This window comes from Chaetura pelagica, unplaced genomic scaffold, assembly GCF_000747805.2.
Source record: "Chaetura pelagica isolate M959 unplaced genomic scaffold, ChaPel_1.0 scaffold243, whole genome shotgun sequence".
NCBI classification, from domain to species: Eukaryota; Metazoa; Chordata; class Aves; order Apodiformes; family Apodidae; genus Chaetura; species Chaetura pelagica.
In genome coordinates, this window is record NW_009952712.1 from 1060001 (window position 1) to 1076024 (window position 16024).

Consider the following 16024-nt stretch of genomic DNA (forward strand, 5'->3'; position numbering starts at 1 on the left):
TCTTTCCTGACACCTGTGGCAGCACAGGTGACTAACAAGAAAGGCCCATTTTAAGCATCCTATTTCTCAGAGCAATAGTCACGTGCATGAGAACAGAATGATTTGGTTTTTCAACAAAACTTTTGCTCTGCTAAAGGAAAGAGAGAATTTTCTTTTGATTTCAGTGCAGTCAGGATAAGATGCTAGAGTTCTGGCACAGAATGATTTCCTACATATCTTTTTGCTACAACTTTTGAATCGTTAAATATTACGAAGTCACATAGAATTTTAAATGCAAATTTCACACTTCCCTGTGGAATCAGCAGGAGATAAAAGAAGCAAAGAGGTTTTCATCCATGAAAACACACTCAGATCTTGGCTCCATTCATGTTTTTCTTTGGATATCAGTGGAACAAAGACCAAATAATAAAGATTTTTTTTTTCCTTATGGATTAAATAGTTTCAATAAAGTAATTTGAAATAGAATGTTCATATTTTAAAATATTTTATGTCAATGTGTTTTCACAAATACCTAATAATATTTTTTAAAAAAATACATTTTACTAATGGGATAGCAAAGTGATGTGAACTGTACCTGTTATCACTCAGATTTAACACTCTCAGTTTCTGCATCTGACCAATTTCATCAGGGAGAAATTCCAGCTTGTTAGAGCGCAGAGACATCACGGTGACGTTTTTACAGCTTCCAATCTACAGGGAAGAAAACACCAAAGATGCTAGGAAACCTTCTTTGACAAAATTTAATTTTTTATGCCAGGAGGTGGCCCAATTTTTACTATGACCAACAAAAGGCAGAGAACACAGACTCTGTAGGCAGAGAACACCCTCCCATTGTCAGCACCAGCAGGGAAATGCCTGGGGCTACTCACACTACTCCTGTGAGTGACACTATCACCTTCACACATAAATTTAGGAATTCACTGATTTTACTGTTTTACTATTGAGTATGTAAGAAAGATTTGGTTTTCCACATCATGCAGAAGCAGTTGCTTTACTGGATATTGTGTCTGAGCAGGGATGAAAACTTAAGGCTACCACAAAACATTGCAATCTGTAACTTAAAAAGGAGAATCAGGTTCTCACTTCTCGGGGCAGCTCAGGAAGGAAATTCTCATCCACAGCCAAGGTCCTCAGGTTGTGAAGGTAGCCAATGGTGGAAGGCAAGGACTCCAACTCATTGCAGCTGCAGTCAAATTCTTCTAATAAAGATAAACTGAAATTGTAAACACATTTGTTAGATGCTATACAAGGGCTAGGTAACAAAAATCAACAATCTAAAACCTTTGAAAGTTTTGAAGTGCCACACTACTACAGACATCAGGCCCTGAAGAGGGAACCTTCATGGCAGATTTCCCCAGGAGAAGCCTACAATAATATGCTTTTAGGAACTGCTAGAGACACTCAACCAATCTTACCCAGTAAGGCAGTTTAAGAAAGGCCCCTTAGTTCCTCCACATTACCATCCTTACTTTTTGTAGTGAGGAAGTATTCTAAGTGCTTCAAACAGACAGTTATCAAGGAAATTCATACTAAGGTGAAGAATCAAGCCAAGAAGTTTATGATCCTAACAACAACAGACAACAGGTAAGGAAATACCACGGGAGAGGGCAAAGGGGAGGGAAGCAGAAATTGCCTCCAGGGCACCTTCCAGCTGATGCACTTGACACCGTTTCTCATACAGATCAGTAGTGATAGAAGATGATCCAAACTCAAAGTAATCTCAGCCTGTTGCAGTTGGACACAGCTTTTGTAGAAGAGCTGACATGCTGAGGAGGCTGGCTGAGAAGTGATCCCCAAAGGGGACCTCTGTGGCAGGGACTGACTAAGTAAATAAGCTTCTGACACCCAAGTTCTCTCTGAAAAAACATGAAACAATCTCAATTTCTGTCTTGTATCCCTTTTCCTAGATTGCTACCTGCTGTCAAATTGTGGAAAGAAAGAGACCTGACCTTCCCCCCACGTAACCATGTTTTCAGGAGAGAGGATGAAGCAGAGAGAGCCAACAGCATCCCCAGTGGAACAGCAGTCAGCCCCAGCACCAGAAACCTCAGCTCCCTGGTGCATGGACCTGGCACTCAAATGCTCCTGCATTTTATCATTGGTACAAAACAGCCCTCAGAAGCATTTCCTGCTCTTCAGGACCCTGTCCCAGCCTGTCACGCAACCCTCAGGACTCTGAGTGTCCCCTTTTCCCTGAAGGCAGAGGGTGGCATCAGGCACCACCCAAACATCAACCTGCAGTGATTTACACCCCCACTTGAGCTCTGCTACTGCAAGTAACACTCCAGGCCAGGAATACATATGTAATAGATATTTTATGAACTAGATACACTATTCTATATAAATATATACACATTACATATGCATTATGCACAAACACACACATACAAGTAGTAAGAAGAAATATCTACTGAATCTCTGCAAAGCCAGGCTGGCTGCACACAGTCTTGAAATGAACATTGTTCTGCTCATCCAGCTCATGAAATGCAAGTGCTGTGACCCATTACAAACACCTTTTTTCTTGCTCCACATGTACTAGCTTTTTCTCTCCAGTGCTTTAATTAATAGTAAGGTTAAATGGTAAGCCCTTATTTTTTTTTCCCTGAATGTTTGCCATCTCTCTGTGCACTGATGAAGGGATCAGGTGCCCAGATGATGGTCTGTTTATTTTTCCAGATATTTTGGTACATCTGACTAAAGATTTACCTCTGCTACAAACCTTACTCCTTACTGTTTATAAGGAGTCACAGATGCAAGACTGGACCTCCACTCTATGTCTAATTTCCCTTTATTCCAGTTTCCTAATTAGAAAAGGTCTTTCAGGCTTCCAATTTAATGAAACATAAAGCCAGAAATAGCTGTTCCTAACGTGGAATTTTCAGAACTTTTCTCTAATTGATGCATTTCAGTAGACTGAAAAGCCAAAGTGAGTCATACAGTGATTAGGGAGAGAGATGCATGGAATATATCCAAGAGCTCTGCCAGGTTTGCTTACAGCTTTTCTTTAATACAGGTTTTGTATCCACCACAATTTCTTTCAAACTAGATACAAAACAGTTTCAGTCAAGTCAAAATTCAGTCGCATTCACCTGCTTTGTAGAGAGTATGTGCTGGGCAGTGCAAAGTCCAGCTGGAAGGCTCATTACATTGCAAGATGCACACACTTATCCTGCTTCTGCTCACACACCCAGAAAGGCTTGGAAACAGACAAGCTAGTGGAGCCCTGCCATGTGTCCAGTGGCAATGGGAAAACTGGAGACTCTGCACTGAAACTGCGGACGTTTCCCCGACGGGGAGGAACGACTTTATCACACCGAGCAATTTTCTTTGAAAGGCATTGTCTGGCACAGAGATCCTCAGCTTCTTTCCTTCCTAATGACACCAGCAGCAGACAAATGAAGATGGCCACAATAAAAACAACCAAGGCAGTGTGGAACTCAACTTTATCTCTATCACTACCGCCGTTCAAAAAATACACACTTCACAAAGTGATTTTTCATTCATCATGGATTGAGCATGAAAGGAGGTCGACAATACCAACTGTAAATCCACCAATGCTAATTTAGCTAAAAAATCATTAACCTCACTGCCTTCTTGGGCTAAATTCAGATTATTCTTGACAGGTTTCAAAAAGGCAGACAAAAATCAGATCTGCACCTGCTGTTCGGTTTGGCACCCACTGAAAGGAGGCAGCTCACAGCACATGTCCTAAGGTAGAGGAGGAATATTTTTAGACAGATGAGTAGAGAGACATTCTTGAAGAATCACGACAGCCATGAATAAAAGAGCAGTTCCATCCCATCTCAGCCCCATTGCAGTCAGCTCTTTTCTCCCTACAGCCACAGCACCCTAAATTTCAAGTGTTACTGATACCCACCATCTATCCAGCTCCAGGCAAAAGGAATTTTGCAGACACAGCAACAAGAGTTTGCACTTTCAGTTGCAGCACCTGGTACTGTCAGATATGGTACAGACTGGAGACAAGTACAACACACTCATGGAACACACCACACTGGCTCTTGAGCTACAGCACCAGTATCTCTGTCAGGGTCACCACTGATCTGTGCTTTTGTGTCACCACTGCCCTCCTGACACTTTCCTACCACCAAGTGGGATCACAGCCATTCTCTCAGGTCCTCCAGTCTTTGGGTCCAGTTTGCTAAAGTATTTAATCAGTGTGAATTCACTGATATGATGGGGGATGTTTTATGGGGCTGGGTCTACTGCGTCTTGCACAGTTTAGAGTCAAACTCTAAATGCCACTTAGAGGCTTGTCCTTCAAACAAGGCTGCAAAAACTGAGGGTGGCAGTTCCCTGTTAGCAACATTGCCTCAGACAGGGTTGAAGAGCTCTGTGCCTCATCATGAAATTGGTCCCTGGAGGGAGAGTTCCCTCCTCCACACTGCTAATCTTTGTGTGGCAATAATCCACTCTGCAGTGGGCACTACAACTATCATTTAGGAGAAAGGGACCCAGTAGGAAACTATCCAAATGGATGAGTCAGAGACAGGAACTTCATTTTGATGTGGGAGAGACGGTCCTCATTAAAGGAGAGCAAGTATTTCATTTAAAAAGCACAACCAAGCACTCAAAAATAATGTGATAACACTAGGTGATTAGCCTACTGCTCTGCATAGGCACCATTTAGAGCAGCAGTGTGCAGCTTTACAGAGGCAATTAAGGCTCCAAGACAAACAATAATGAACAGGTATTAGGTAAAAAAGGAAAAAAATAAAAGAAGGAAAAAAAGGGGGAGTTCTCCTCCAATTTGAACAATTCAACACATGAGAAAGCACCTTGAGAAAGCACCTTGAGGACAGTGTTTAAAAATGTACCCCCAAAATTGATCAAGATGATGCTGGACATTATGTGAACCTTTCTGCACAATGTCCAGCTCAGCTTTGAGCCTTAGGAGCCCCCCTTGCCTATCAGGATTGCTACCCCATGCTTATAGGGTTGCCCCTGTTGTGCTTTGCATAACCAACTTGCAGTGTTATCCATGACTATCACACAAGCACAAAGACACTGCAAGAAGCCCAGCATGGTAAGCAAACCTCAGCTTTCAGTTGCTGCCGTTGCAATAGTTCACAAATTTGGATATTTTTTTTCCTGACTGGCACACCAGCAACTAAATAATTATTGAAATCATCACTACAAAAGCACTGGCTGTGAAGGTGAGAGACTATTTCTGTTCTAGAGACCTCACTCTATTACCCCATTTCTGCACAGGAGTAAATGAAGCCTTCCTAGCCTTTAATTTTGGATGCCCCAGAACAGCACTGGCTGAAGAAAATTACTTGTAATGTAATAGCTTGTTGAGCTACAGCTGCTGAAAGGAGAAAGGGTTTTGTGCTGAGATGAAGGCAGGTCTGGGTGCAGCCCTGCTCACTGCTGCCCCATTCCCAGTGTCTCTTGCTGCTGGCACAGAACTGGTAGAGATGGTGTAACCGTGTGTGCAGCCACACCAGGCAGATCATCAGTACTCAGGCTGAGCCCCATTTCTTCTGCACAAATTCTGCTGCTCCTGCAAGGGGATGATGAGAACACTAGAGCAGCAGCTGGGGAAGGCAGCCAGGGATCATGTATTCTGAATTTTTTATCAGTTTATGTAGCATTTCAAATGCTAGAGGAAGAGGAATCCTGCAAAACACCAACGGGTAAAGTATGTAGAGGAAGAGGAATCCTGCAAAACACCAACGTTCTGCCAGAGAGGGATAAATGCAGTGCAAAACAATAGAGAGAATCACCTGTTTCCAGCATTGGAGATGGGCTTGTTTCCACCTGGAATTTTACAATAAATGGCAGATTCCCTTTAGCAAGAAGCTCAGACACCCAGCAGAGCACGACAGAACTTTGCACCACTGAACGTGTCATACCTGGGAAAGCCACAGCTGAAGGGCACGGTGAGTGCTCTTCCTAATGAGATGACTAATGTGCTGCTTTCCCATTTGATGTATACACCTATGAAACTGCCATGCCTTTTTCATTTGTGCTACTTCATTACTTGAAGAAATCTTCATACATAAGAGGTTTCCAGGCATTTTCTTTTCAGAGTCAACTACTGGCTGTTGCCATAGAAACAGACGTATTCCCCCAAATCCTTCTATTTCTTCTACTGTTGCTGCTCTAATCTTCTAAATGGCAAGTGATTCATACAGAAAACATCTTTGTTCTTTTTCTTGGAAAATGTGACACATTTCATCTTATTACTTACACCAGTAGAAGTCCACAGAAGTAACAGTGTTGGTCCAAATTTAAATGTTATAAACTGGGTGTTAGGTGGGCAATTCAAAATTATTCCAGAATTCAGTACAACTTTGTCTTAGGTATTTTATTTTTCAAAGCCCACATGCTGCAAGCAGAAGGGAAAACACATTTTACTTGATGTTGAAAATCATGAGACTTATACTCACTTTCCAATTGCATTGGGCAAAATTGTGAGCTGATTGTCATCCACCTTTAAAGTGGTAAGCCTTTTCAGCAGTCCTGCAAAACAGGTAAGGGAGAAGAAGTAGAAAAATATTTCACACTCATCTTTTTAATTTTTCTCCTTAAACAAACAATGATTCCTATCACTGAATAACTCTGGTCCAGCTCTTAGCAAACATCTGTATATAGGACAGTGCACAGACAGCTTCTCATCCTATTGAATATGTGTTTCATCAAAATGAAACACTGATTAAATGTAAAGATGGACTGCAAGTGTAATATTCTGGGGTCTTGAAAGAATGGTAAAATTAAAATACTAGTATCCTACGTGTGCAGGAAGAGAAGTATTTCTACTAATCTATTAATGTTTTAATGGAATTCAAGCCCTGTTGCCTTGGCTAAAAGGTTGCCAGGCCATGAGAGGGCATCAGGAATGTGATCTCAAGTAAGTGGTGAGTTTATAAAACTCCACAATATGGGGGTAGAGACAGAAAACCAGGAGGAGACTGAAAACCAGAATCAATTCTGAATGCACTTGCATCTGCAGTTAATTCTCATCTTTTAAATAATTATTATATATAGTATAATACATGTAAGAATTATATGTATTAATTATACTTAATGTAATTCTCTGAATGCAAGCAGATGCATAACAGGGTAATGTACCAAGAAGGGAATGAAACACCTGCTTTACCAGTGCATACCAGCAAAAACCAGACAAATAAGACAGAAAAAATGGGAAAAATATTCCATCACTGTGCTAGAAAAAGATTTCCACCTGCTGAAACTTATTAGCATTTCAAAATCTGTTTTTTTCTCTGAAAGAATTCTGGATATACTGAAATAGAATCTTTTAAATGTTTATTTCTAATATTGGGAGTTAGAGAAATGAAGCACTAATACAGAGAAAAATGTTAAACTGAATGTGCCATGATATGAAAGCTGAAGCAAACAAGAAGTGTAATCAAAGTGACAGTAGAAACACTGCACATTTCAGCTGCAGAACATGTTTGTTGAAAACCTTTTCAAAATCAACATGTTCAAGGGTACATCTACATTTCTTGAAAATTTCCTTTTAAGAGAAAAAAGTTCCACCTAAATGAATTCCAGCAAGCTCTCCTCTGAAAATGCAGCCTTAAGAATCACTCGTTTTGCTTTCATTTAACAAAATATTTGGAAATTTAACAGCATCTTTAAATCTATTACCATTCAGTAACATGTATGTGGAAATGAGAACTGAATAGATCTAATTGCAAGGATGGGTAATCTCCAATGGAAACATTTATTCCTTTCTGCAGGAGCTTTATGCCCTCTTAAAGTCAACCTGCAGGTGTAGATCAGAAATGCACATAAAGCCAAAATTCAAGAATTACATAGAAAAGAAATAAATAAAATAGTAGTTTGAACTCTTCCCTTGTTTGGTGCTCCCAGCTGGAATTGCACTGCTGTATGTGAGAGCAGCAGTTCCCTTCTAGAGCTTCTCACTGTTACCATTTATGCTTACTTTCTAATTTAGATGGGATCAATTATGACTTCTGTTGCTTATTTTCTTTAAAATAGCAAATCAGAATAATCAATCCCTTCTAACCATGGATTTTTTTCCTGACTTTACAAAATGGTCTTCATGGACTGTCCAGATACAGATGTTCCAAACTCCTTTGGAATTTAATGGCAGTTCCTGTTCCAGTAATTACAAAGTCTCATCATTACAAAACAAACAAACAAACAAACAAAAACACAAACAAAAAAAACACATAAATTGAATCCTCAGCTGTAAAAGATTACAAGAAATCCTAAGCTTTCCTCACCTATAGAGTCTGGCAGTTGCTGCAACATATTGGATGACAACAGGAGATCTTCAAGTCCTTCACATCCTGAGATGTCCAAATCCACAGTTTCTATCCTGTTTTTTGACACATCCAGGTACACGAGCTGTTTTAACTTCCCTATAGACTTAATAGCACGTTACAAAGTGTTACTTCAACAGGTCCACACTGTGTGCCAGTTTCTAAGTTTAATTAAAGACAACAACAGCAATACAGGCTTATATTCAGTTCTCTCAGCACCCTTTTTTCAGGAGTTGTTTCACTGAAGCAGCACCAGGGATGGTCTCACAGCCTCCCTGCTCAGGCCACTGCAAAAGGAACTGAAAATGACACCTACCAAACTAATTAATGTGTTCCAGATTCATTAAGTCTGCTGAACGTTTGAGTTCTCAGTCATGCAGCTCTGCTATTTCTTCAGCTGGACACAGACCCAAGGGACACTTCAGACCTACTCAGCTGTCCTTCAGGTCCCTGGAGCCAGACACACAGGCAAAGCTTCCTGCATCAAATTCTCTGAATTTTGTAACTAGTTCCATGATGAGTGGTTAACCCAAGAGCACCCTTTTGTGAATGCAGTGGTTAACTGCCCTGTAACATCATCTGGGTTCTGATAAAACTGCTGGTTATTGCAGGGTGACTGAGGAGACAACAGGAAGCCCCTTCCCCTTGCCATGAAAAGTATACCCAACAATTCAATAAAACAGGCACAGCCCCATTCAGACAGTATCATGTCATAACAACATTTAAAAGGTTTTCCTATGGATGGCTATGCTGAGACTTTTATTTCTTTATAATAATTAATGACTATGGGAACTAGGAATATGCACCCAGTCAAGGAAATGCACATGCAGTTATTTCCTGCAAGGTAAAGACCTCACAGAGTAATTTGATTACATAAAATAAATGTTCATACCCCAGGTAGTATTTGCAAAGAATTGTTGTCCATCCACAATTCCTTTAGATTTTGTATTTGTTCGAGAACCTCAGGCTGAGGAAAAGAATATAGCATTAGGGAGAGCTAAAGAAATCACTGCTTCTGTTAGAGAAATACAAATTAATATCTTCTTAACAAGATTCCCTTCTCACCTTCCTTTTTTGAGAGCCCTCATCAGACTTCCAGATAATCACCTGAACAGTGTGCTCATGTCATTCATTTAACCACTGTAGCTCTTTTTCAAAACTTATGCAATTCAAGAACTCTCTTGAAAAGAGATGAATAAACCTAAGAACTCCTGAGCAGTTCCTGTTCTCTCCTGCACTCTCCTGGCAGCATGTAATCCATGAACCAGGCAAAGAAGAGAAGGGAGAACTGTGGAGCTTCAGAAACAAGGCAGTGAAAGAGACCAAATCTCATCCTGCAGCACTTGTTAAACTCTGCCATGATTTATAGCCTTGGAAATAGCTTAACAGAGGCATATTGCTGAACACTTCCCTGGATAAAACCCCATTTATGGATGATTTAATGTCTGCAATTATCACATCCAGCAGTTCAAATTCTGTTATGCAATGATCAACCCTTAAAATTACAACATTAAGCTTTAATCTAAGATGTTCTATTCTTTTCAACACTATAGGAAGTTAGTGAAACTGAAAAAGGTAATTCCCCAAATCACTGCTCATTCAGCACAGCTGTGAAAATCAAGAATTATCAGGTCACAAATATTTCTATCTTTCAACTTAAGCAGCAGTTTCCTTTTCATGAAACACTTGATTCACAGGGAAAACAAGACTTTCCATTTGCCTCAGCTCTTTAAAGTTGTAGGGATTTTTTTCAAAGTCTGCCAGAAACTGATATTAAGTATTTAATTTGGTTCTGAGTAAATCAGACTCTAGCATTTTAGAAGTCTGTAGTATTGTTTTGCTGGAATTATTTCAACACAGCTAGAAACAATTTTATCTGTCTCGCATTCCCGGAGCTTAGGAGAGGTGTCTTATTATCTCTCATGGTCTAAGTTCCTTGGAATGGTGCAATTCCCAAAAGAAGTATGATTTTCCAGTTGCCCAGATCTGGACAGGTCAATCCTCCAGTTTTCTATGTTGCCTCAGAATGTGTTTCTGTTAAAAAATGCTTAGTGAAAATGTTGAAGATAATTTATTTTGCCTTGGCTAATTCTATTGAAATTACGTTCTTCTTTAATGGTCAAAACCACTTCTAATTTCCAGGCTAAATTAATTAATGGTCATTTAAGACTATTTCTTCCTGTGATGATTAATGGTTCTTTATTCCTCCAGAGTGTTCCCTGACTAAGTTTATTATGGATAATCATAATTTCCCCTCTCAACTTCAATTTTCTTTTAAATTCCTCTCATTAGGCAGAGGCCCTTCTCCAAGGCAGCAGCTCACTCCTGTGCTGTGGGCACAAGAGCTGGATTTGAAATTCCTGGAGTATGGATTAGGGCCCACCCTAATTCAGATGACATCTCACCAGTCTTTTGATAAGAGATATTAAACACTTCTAATTTGTCTCTGTTGGAAATCCCTTGGGATTTAACACTCCACGTTTCCTGGAGCCCTGGGACACTGAATTACCTCGTCCCTCCTTCATTACATGAAGCCCCTTGAACATGGCTGCTATTTTGGAAGTGACAATTTCTGTTCTAGGAACACTAACCTCATGACGTGTGTAACCTTGTTTCCAGAAAATGAATGAACATAATAACTCAATTTTTACAGCTACCTTTCCTCTCAAGCCCAAACCTATTGCTCCAGACTGTCTGAGTGAAAAGCAGAGTCTCCTGGTGCACAGGGAGGTTTTCAATAATCCAGGGAAGGACTCAAAGAAACTCAGCTCTTCCACACCCCCAGAGTTCTAGCCAGTATTGTTCTCCAAGAAGAAGGAACACAAACGAGATTTTCAGAACCCCTGAAAACAGGAGCTTTCCACCCTTTTTTCCAGGTGATCTGGTTTAAACTAGCACCCCTTTTCCTGCAACATCTCTGTAGATCCCTGCTCCTCCCTTGCATCCATTTGGCTTCAGGCATTTGATTCTAGTTCATGCAGTTTTGGCCCAGCTTCCTGAAAAATGTATCAAGTCAGGGAGCCCGGCCCTGCCAGCAGCGTGGGGCCACTGGCCTCCTGCTTTGCTGGTCTTAGGAGCAATATGCTACAACTCACACAGAATGATGTTCAAGTCGTTTCAAACTAAGACTAGAAAACCAAACCACGCCCAAAAAAGACACACTCTGAATCCAGGTCTGTATATTTCTTTTGATCAAAATCCTAAATACCACTTTGGAACATCTAATTCTATTTACCTATGCAAAGTGTTTCTACTTTTAATTAAAAATCTGAGTTAAAACCATCTATTTCCTCCTGCATAGCAGCATAAATTAGTAAACATTAACAGAGGTAGAAGCACTAGCTATAAACCAGATGCAGACTCTTTGCTACAGCTTTCTACTGCTGGGTGACACTTCCAAATGTGTAAAAAGTGAAATTATCTTAATTTTAAGAAAAGCTGCAGGAAATATCAGCCTCATAAAACTGGAAGCCCTGATGCAGCAGAACTGTTTTTGCAATTGTTCTTCTCTAGCTCTGGAGGTGGTTGAGCTGACAGGGTTTACCAGTCACTGGCCAGGCTGTTGGTGGGTGAGGTACACACAGACATTTATTCTGCTGTCAGTGCAGTAGTGAGTGTCACAGCATTAATTTGGAGTCCTACCAAAGCAGAAGCCCTCCCAAGCAGCCCCAGCAGTGAGAGGTGTCAAAAAGGCTGAGGCAGCAGTTTTTGTAAGTTTTGCTTCTCTTCACATACTCCAAGTTCCTGCAGGATGAGGTCATTAAGCTCTGCTTAAAAATCAGCCCAGTTTAAACCACAGTGTAACCCCCCTCCTGCTGCTTCTGAGAAGTGTTGATTCCTACAGACACAGCAGAAACATTCCAGAGGGGAACGTGATTATTTTCTACACTGATATTTGAGAAAATTCCCAAATGCTTTAAACCTCAGGGAACATAATTCTCATCTTAGAGAGATAAGAGGTAGGGACAGAAACTGCTTTTGGAGTCCAAAATTTACTTCAGCTAATAGAAATTGCTAATATTTGCAGGATACATAATATACACAAGTATTTGTATTAAGATCAACATTTCATCCCACGCTGAAGTTTTCCAGCTCAGAGAATCATCTGTGACCTTGATCTGAACTGCAGAAGCCTGATGTGGATGAAGAATATTGTATTAGCAACATTCAACCCCTGAACCATGATCCATCTTCTGTTCCACCAGGAAATGTGACCAGAGCACGTGGCCACAGCACAATAAGGCCTTTTCAGTTAATGTCCCATACACAGAACATCCAAACCACACAGGCTTTCTATTTTAAAATGGTGCATTTCTTACCAGTTCAGAGAACTCATTATTGCCCAGATCAAGTCTCTCCAGCTGAGTCAGTTTGTGCATTGACCTGTAACAGATTAGGAGATACCCAAGATTAAATTGTGACTTGCAGAATGTCAGTCAAGTCTTGTCTAGATAAAAATAAAGCTCAAATGGTAATGTCACTGCAAGAAGAATTACATCAGGCTGATGCTGCTGCAAAAGATAACAATACACACAAACTTCAAGACAGGAGCCAAGGTTCTTGAATGAAAAAGGCAGCAATTGCTTTTGTGTAAAAATAAACAGAAAATATTTGTGTAAATTTACATGGTTTCTCAAGGAAAATGACCCATGCTATATCTATAAAAGGGATGGTAAATATTTATAGGGTATGTAGTGACACTTGCTGTCTGCCAGCATCTTATGGAAACTCTCTCCCTGTAGGCAGATAAACAACAGAACAGAGATTTTTAATTAAATGACCAATCTGAGATGCAAGCCTTTCCAACACTTCATGCAGTGAAGGGCTTTAAATGAGGAATAATCTAATTTCCATCTTTGGCTGATCACTAACAGCCAAAAAAGACACTTTCACTGCTTGGGCTCAGGTGACTGAAACAGTGAAAGAAAAGTGAGATATTACTTAAGAATTTCTCCCTAAACCCTGGTGGATCAATATGCTCTAAACACCATACTGGATTTTGGTGGTGATGGCAAAAAAAAACCAAAAGTAATTTAGCATTAACTGCAACAGTCAGTTCAGAGGCCTTCTAAAGTAATCAGATGAGATCCCAATAAAGAAATTAGCACAGTCTTAATTGATGTGATCTAAAATATCAGCCATTTTATCTCTGCAATTTTTATCAGAGGTAAATCTGACTACCAAAGATTTCATGGCTAAAAAACATAGACCTGTTTTAGCAGGTAAATTATGGCAAAAAAGAGGTTGTGATGGGGCTAGACAGAAAACACTGCTATGTTTTTATTACAAGCAAAGTTTGCTGTTAGTTTTTTTAAAATAGGGGAAAAAAATAGAAATGCCATTCTCCAGTAGCAGAGTGAAACATTTCTTGCTAGATAGACACACCAGGACTGTTAGATAAACAAATAAACAAATATAAGTTTAAGAAGTTCTATTCTTTACCAGATTTCCTTTGTTAAACAGACACTTCCACTAACCTGCTGTATTTCTTTACTTTCAGCATAACTTCAATTGAAGAATACAAATCAAGTCACAAATTATGATCAGGTATGAGATGCACCTCTTTACCTTAGAGAAATGGATGTTCTGTACAGAGAAGCTGATAAAATGTATCTAGACCTTTTGGGCAAATAGGTCAGCACTGAACCACATTCAGGCTGATGTCTTTCATCTAACATAATTTACAGTATTTTCAAACACAGCATTTACACAACGGTTTTGGAAAGTGCAATGTCAGTCCCTAAAGTCCTTTGAAACTGGTGTTACCAGTACTGTGAAATTACTGGTATCCTGTATTATTGATTGCTTAGTGCCTTCTGTGACTGTCCAAACCTTTATGGCTTTCTGAAATGTCCTTCTACGTATTCATCTTTCTACTTATTCATTACTGTTCTTCTTCTGTCCTGTTTTGCACAATCTCAGTTTCCCAACAAATCTTTGAAACCCAGCCACTTGACCATTTGTGCTTGGGAAATGCTCAGGAACAGCCACAGTTCACTTTCAGAATCATCTCCTCTCTCTTTGCTGACAATCACCCTAACACAGATTAATTCATGATCACTTTACTTCTTTTAAATGCATTTTGATACCTCACCTATTTCTTCCTCACTCAAGCTCACTGTTGCATGTTTTTTCTTTTTCTTTTTCCCATCCCACAACTACTCCATGTCTCTTTTCCAATATATTTCCCAACACATTTGATAAATTGTCACAAATATCTTTGAGACAAAAAGGTGACAGACACTTCTTGTTTGTTTGCTCAGAGGAACACGAGCTGCCCACACAGCTCTGAAGGGGTTAGCACCTACATTAAAGTTAAGAAAAAAAGGAACAACTCATTGTTTACTGCAAGGCACAAAACACCATGTTGTAGTTTAAGCCTGGAGGAGTTAAATCTGACACTGTTCCTAAACAGTAGCCATTAATATAACTGTGATCAGCCAGGATGGAGCACACATGTTCTTCAACAGAGAGAGACTTCCTATGTGCTCTCCACAGAGCTCCATGTCAGTAACATACTGATTCATCCTCCTCAATTCCCAACCTGCTTCCTGCTGCATTTTTATTCTTCTAGTATTCATTACCTTGAATTATTATTGCCATAAAACCAGAAGGAACAATGAAAATATTGTATCTTTTAAAGGTAATCCTTGGTATGGAAGAGCATCTGGCAGGCTGGGAGCTGTTCAAGAAGCAGTGACTGTTCTGCCAGGACAACCCCTGCACAAGGTGAGCGCTCCACACTCTGCCCAAAAGGACTCCACTTTAGATTATCATCACCATTAAAATAATAAGGGAGAGTGAAAAATATTTTTAACCCCTCTGCTCTCTTTGGCAATGTCTTGCAAAAGCTGGCTGAGCTTGTACACAGCCAAAGAAAAAGGAAGTCCATTAAAAGCTGCAACACACTTGGGGCAGCTCATTCACACCCCCCTTCTCTCTGAGTCACCCCCCCCCCCCAGACATGTTCACATTTGGTCTTACTCCTCTGAAAACTTTCACTATTGCATCTTAATTGATTTGTTATTAACCTAGTTTAGATTCCTGACACTTAGCTACTAGTTGTAAATATTGCATACACTTTTTTTTTTAATTAATTGAACCCAATAGAGTAAATAATTACATTTGTAATTGCAAACTTGATGATTCTGGACACTCTTAATGCCGTCCAGAATCTCATTAACTTGAGAAGAATTCTTTGCACTGGTTTGGGCCCTCCCTGCCAGCAAGTGTTTGCAAGATTGGATTTGGAGTTTTCCAAAACTGGTTACACTTCCCTAGTCAAAATTCACCAGTTTCTGCTTTGGAAATCAAAATATTTTTGCTTAAAACAAATCAGTTTGGCACCTTTGAAAAGCAGGCAGGCAGGGCAAAAACTCTCCACTGAAGCCATGAAAATGATTTAAACATTCCCAAAAGCTCCTTCAACAAATCCTGCTGGCAAGTTTGAGTCCTGAGCAGCACAGGAAACCAGATTCAGCACACGAGCACTGTGAGAGGCCCCAGGTTTTTCAGTTCCACCATTCACTGGACACACACAAGCCCTGTGCAGCCCAGCACCTTCCCAAGGGGCACAACTGGAAACACGATGCACGTTTGTAACAGTTGGGGCCAAATTTCCTCTCCCAGGCTGAGCTACCCACGGCTTTGTCAAAGCTGATGAAAAGCTTCTAGTGGCTCTGGCTCCCCATGTGCACGTGTTTAAGTGTTTATAAAGCCCAGCCACAAGACACCACCTGCCCCCTGGA

General features: G+C 40.2%; 1 protein-coding gene across 1 annotated transcript in view; it reads right to left on the minus strand.

Moving 5' to 3' along the window:
• LRRC7 (leucine rich repeat containing 7) overlaps window positions 1-16024 on the minus strand; it is a 78270-nt gene that overhangs the window by 41956 nt on the left and 20290 nt on the right. The window contains exons 6-11 of the mRNA XM_009994589.1: window positions 12596-12659; window positions 9169-9243; window positions 8238-8382; window positions 6414-6486; window positions 1084-1213; window positions 575-690 (exon numbers count right to left, since the gene is read on the minus strand). Of these exons, the coding sequence (XP_009992891.1) occupies window positions 575-690; window positions 1084-1213; window positions 6414-6486; window positions 8238-8382; window positions 9169-9243; window positions 12596-12659 (603 nt within the window). The remainder of the gene's footprint in view (window positions 1-574; window positions 691-1083; window positions 1214-6413; window positions 6487-8237; window positions 8383-9168; window positions 9244-12595; window positions 12660-16024) is intronic.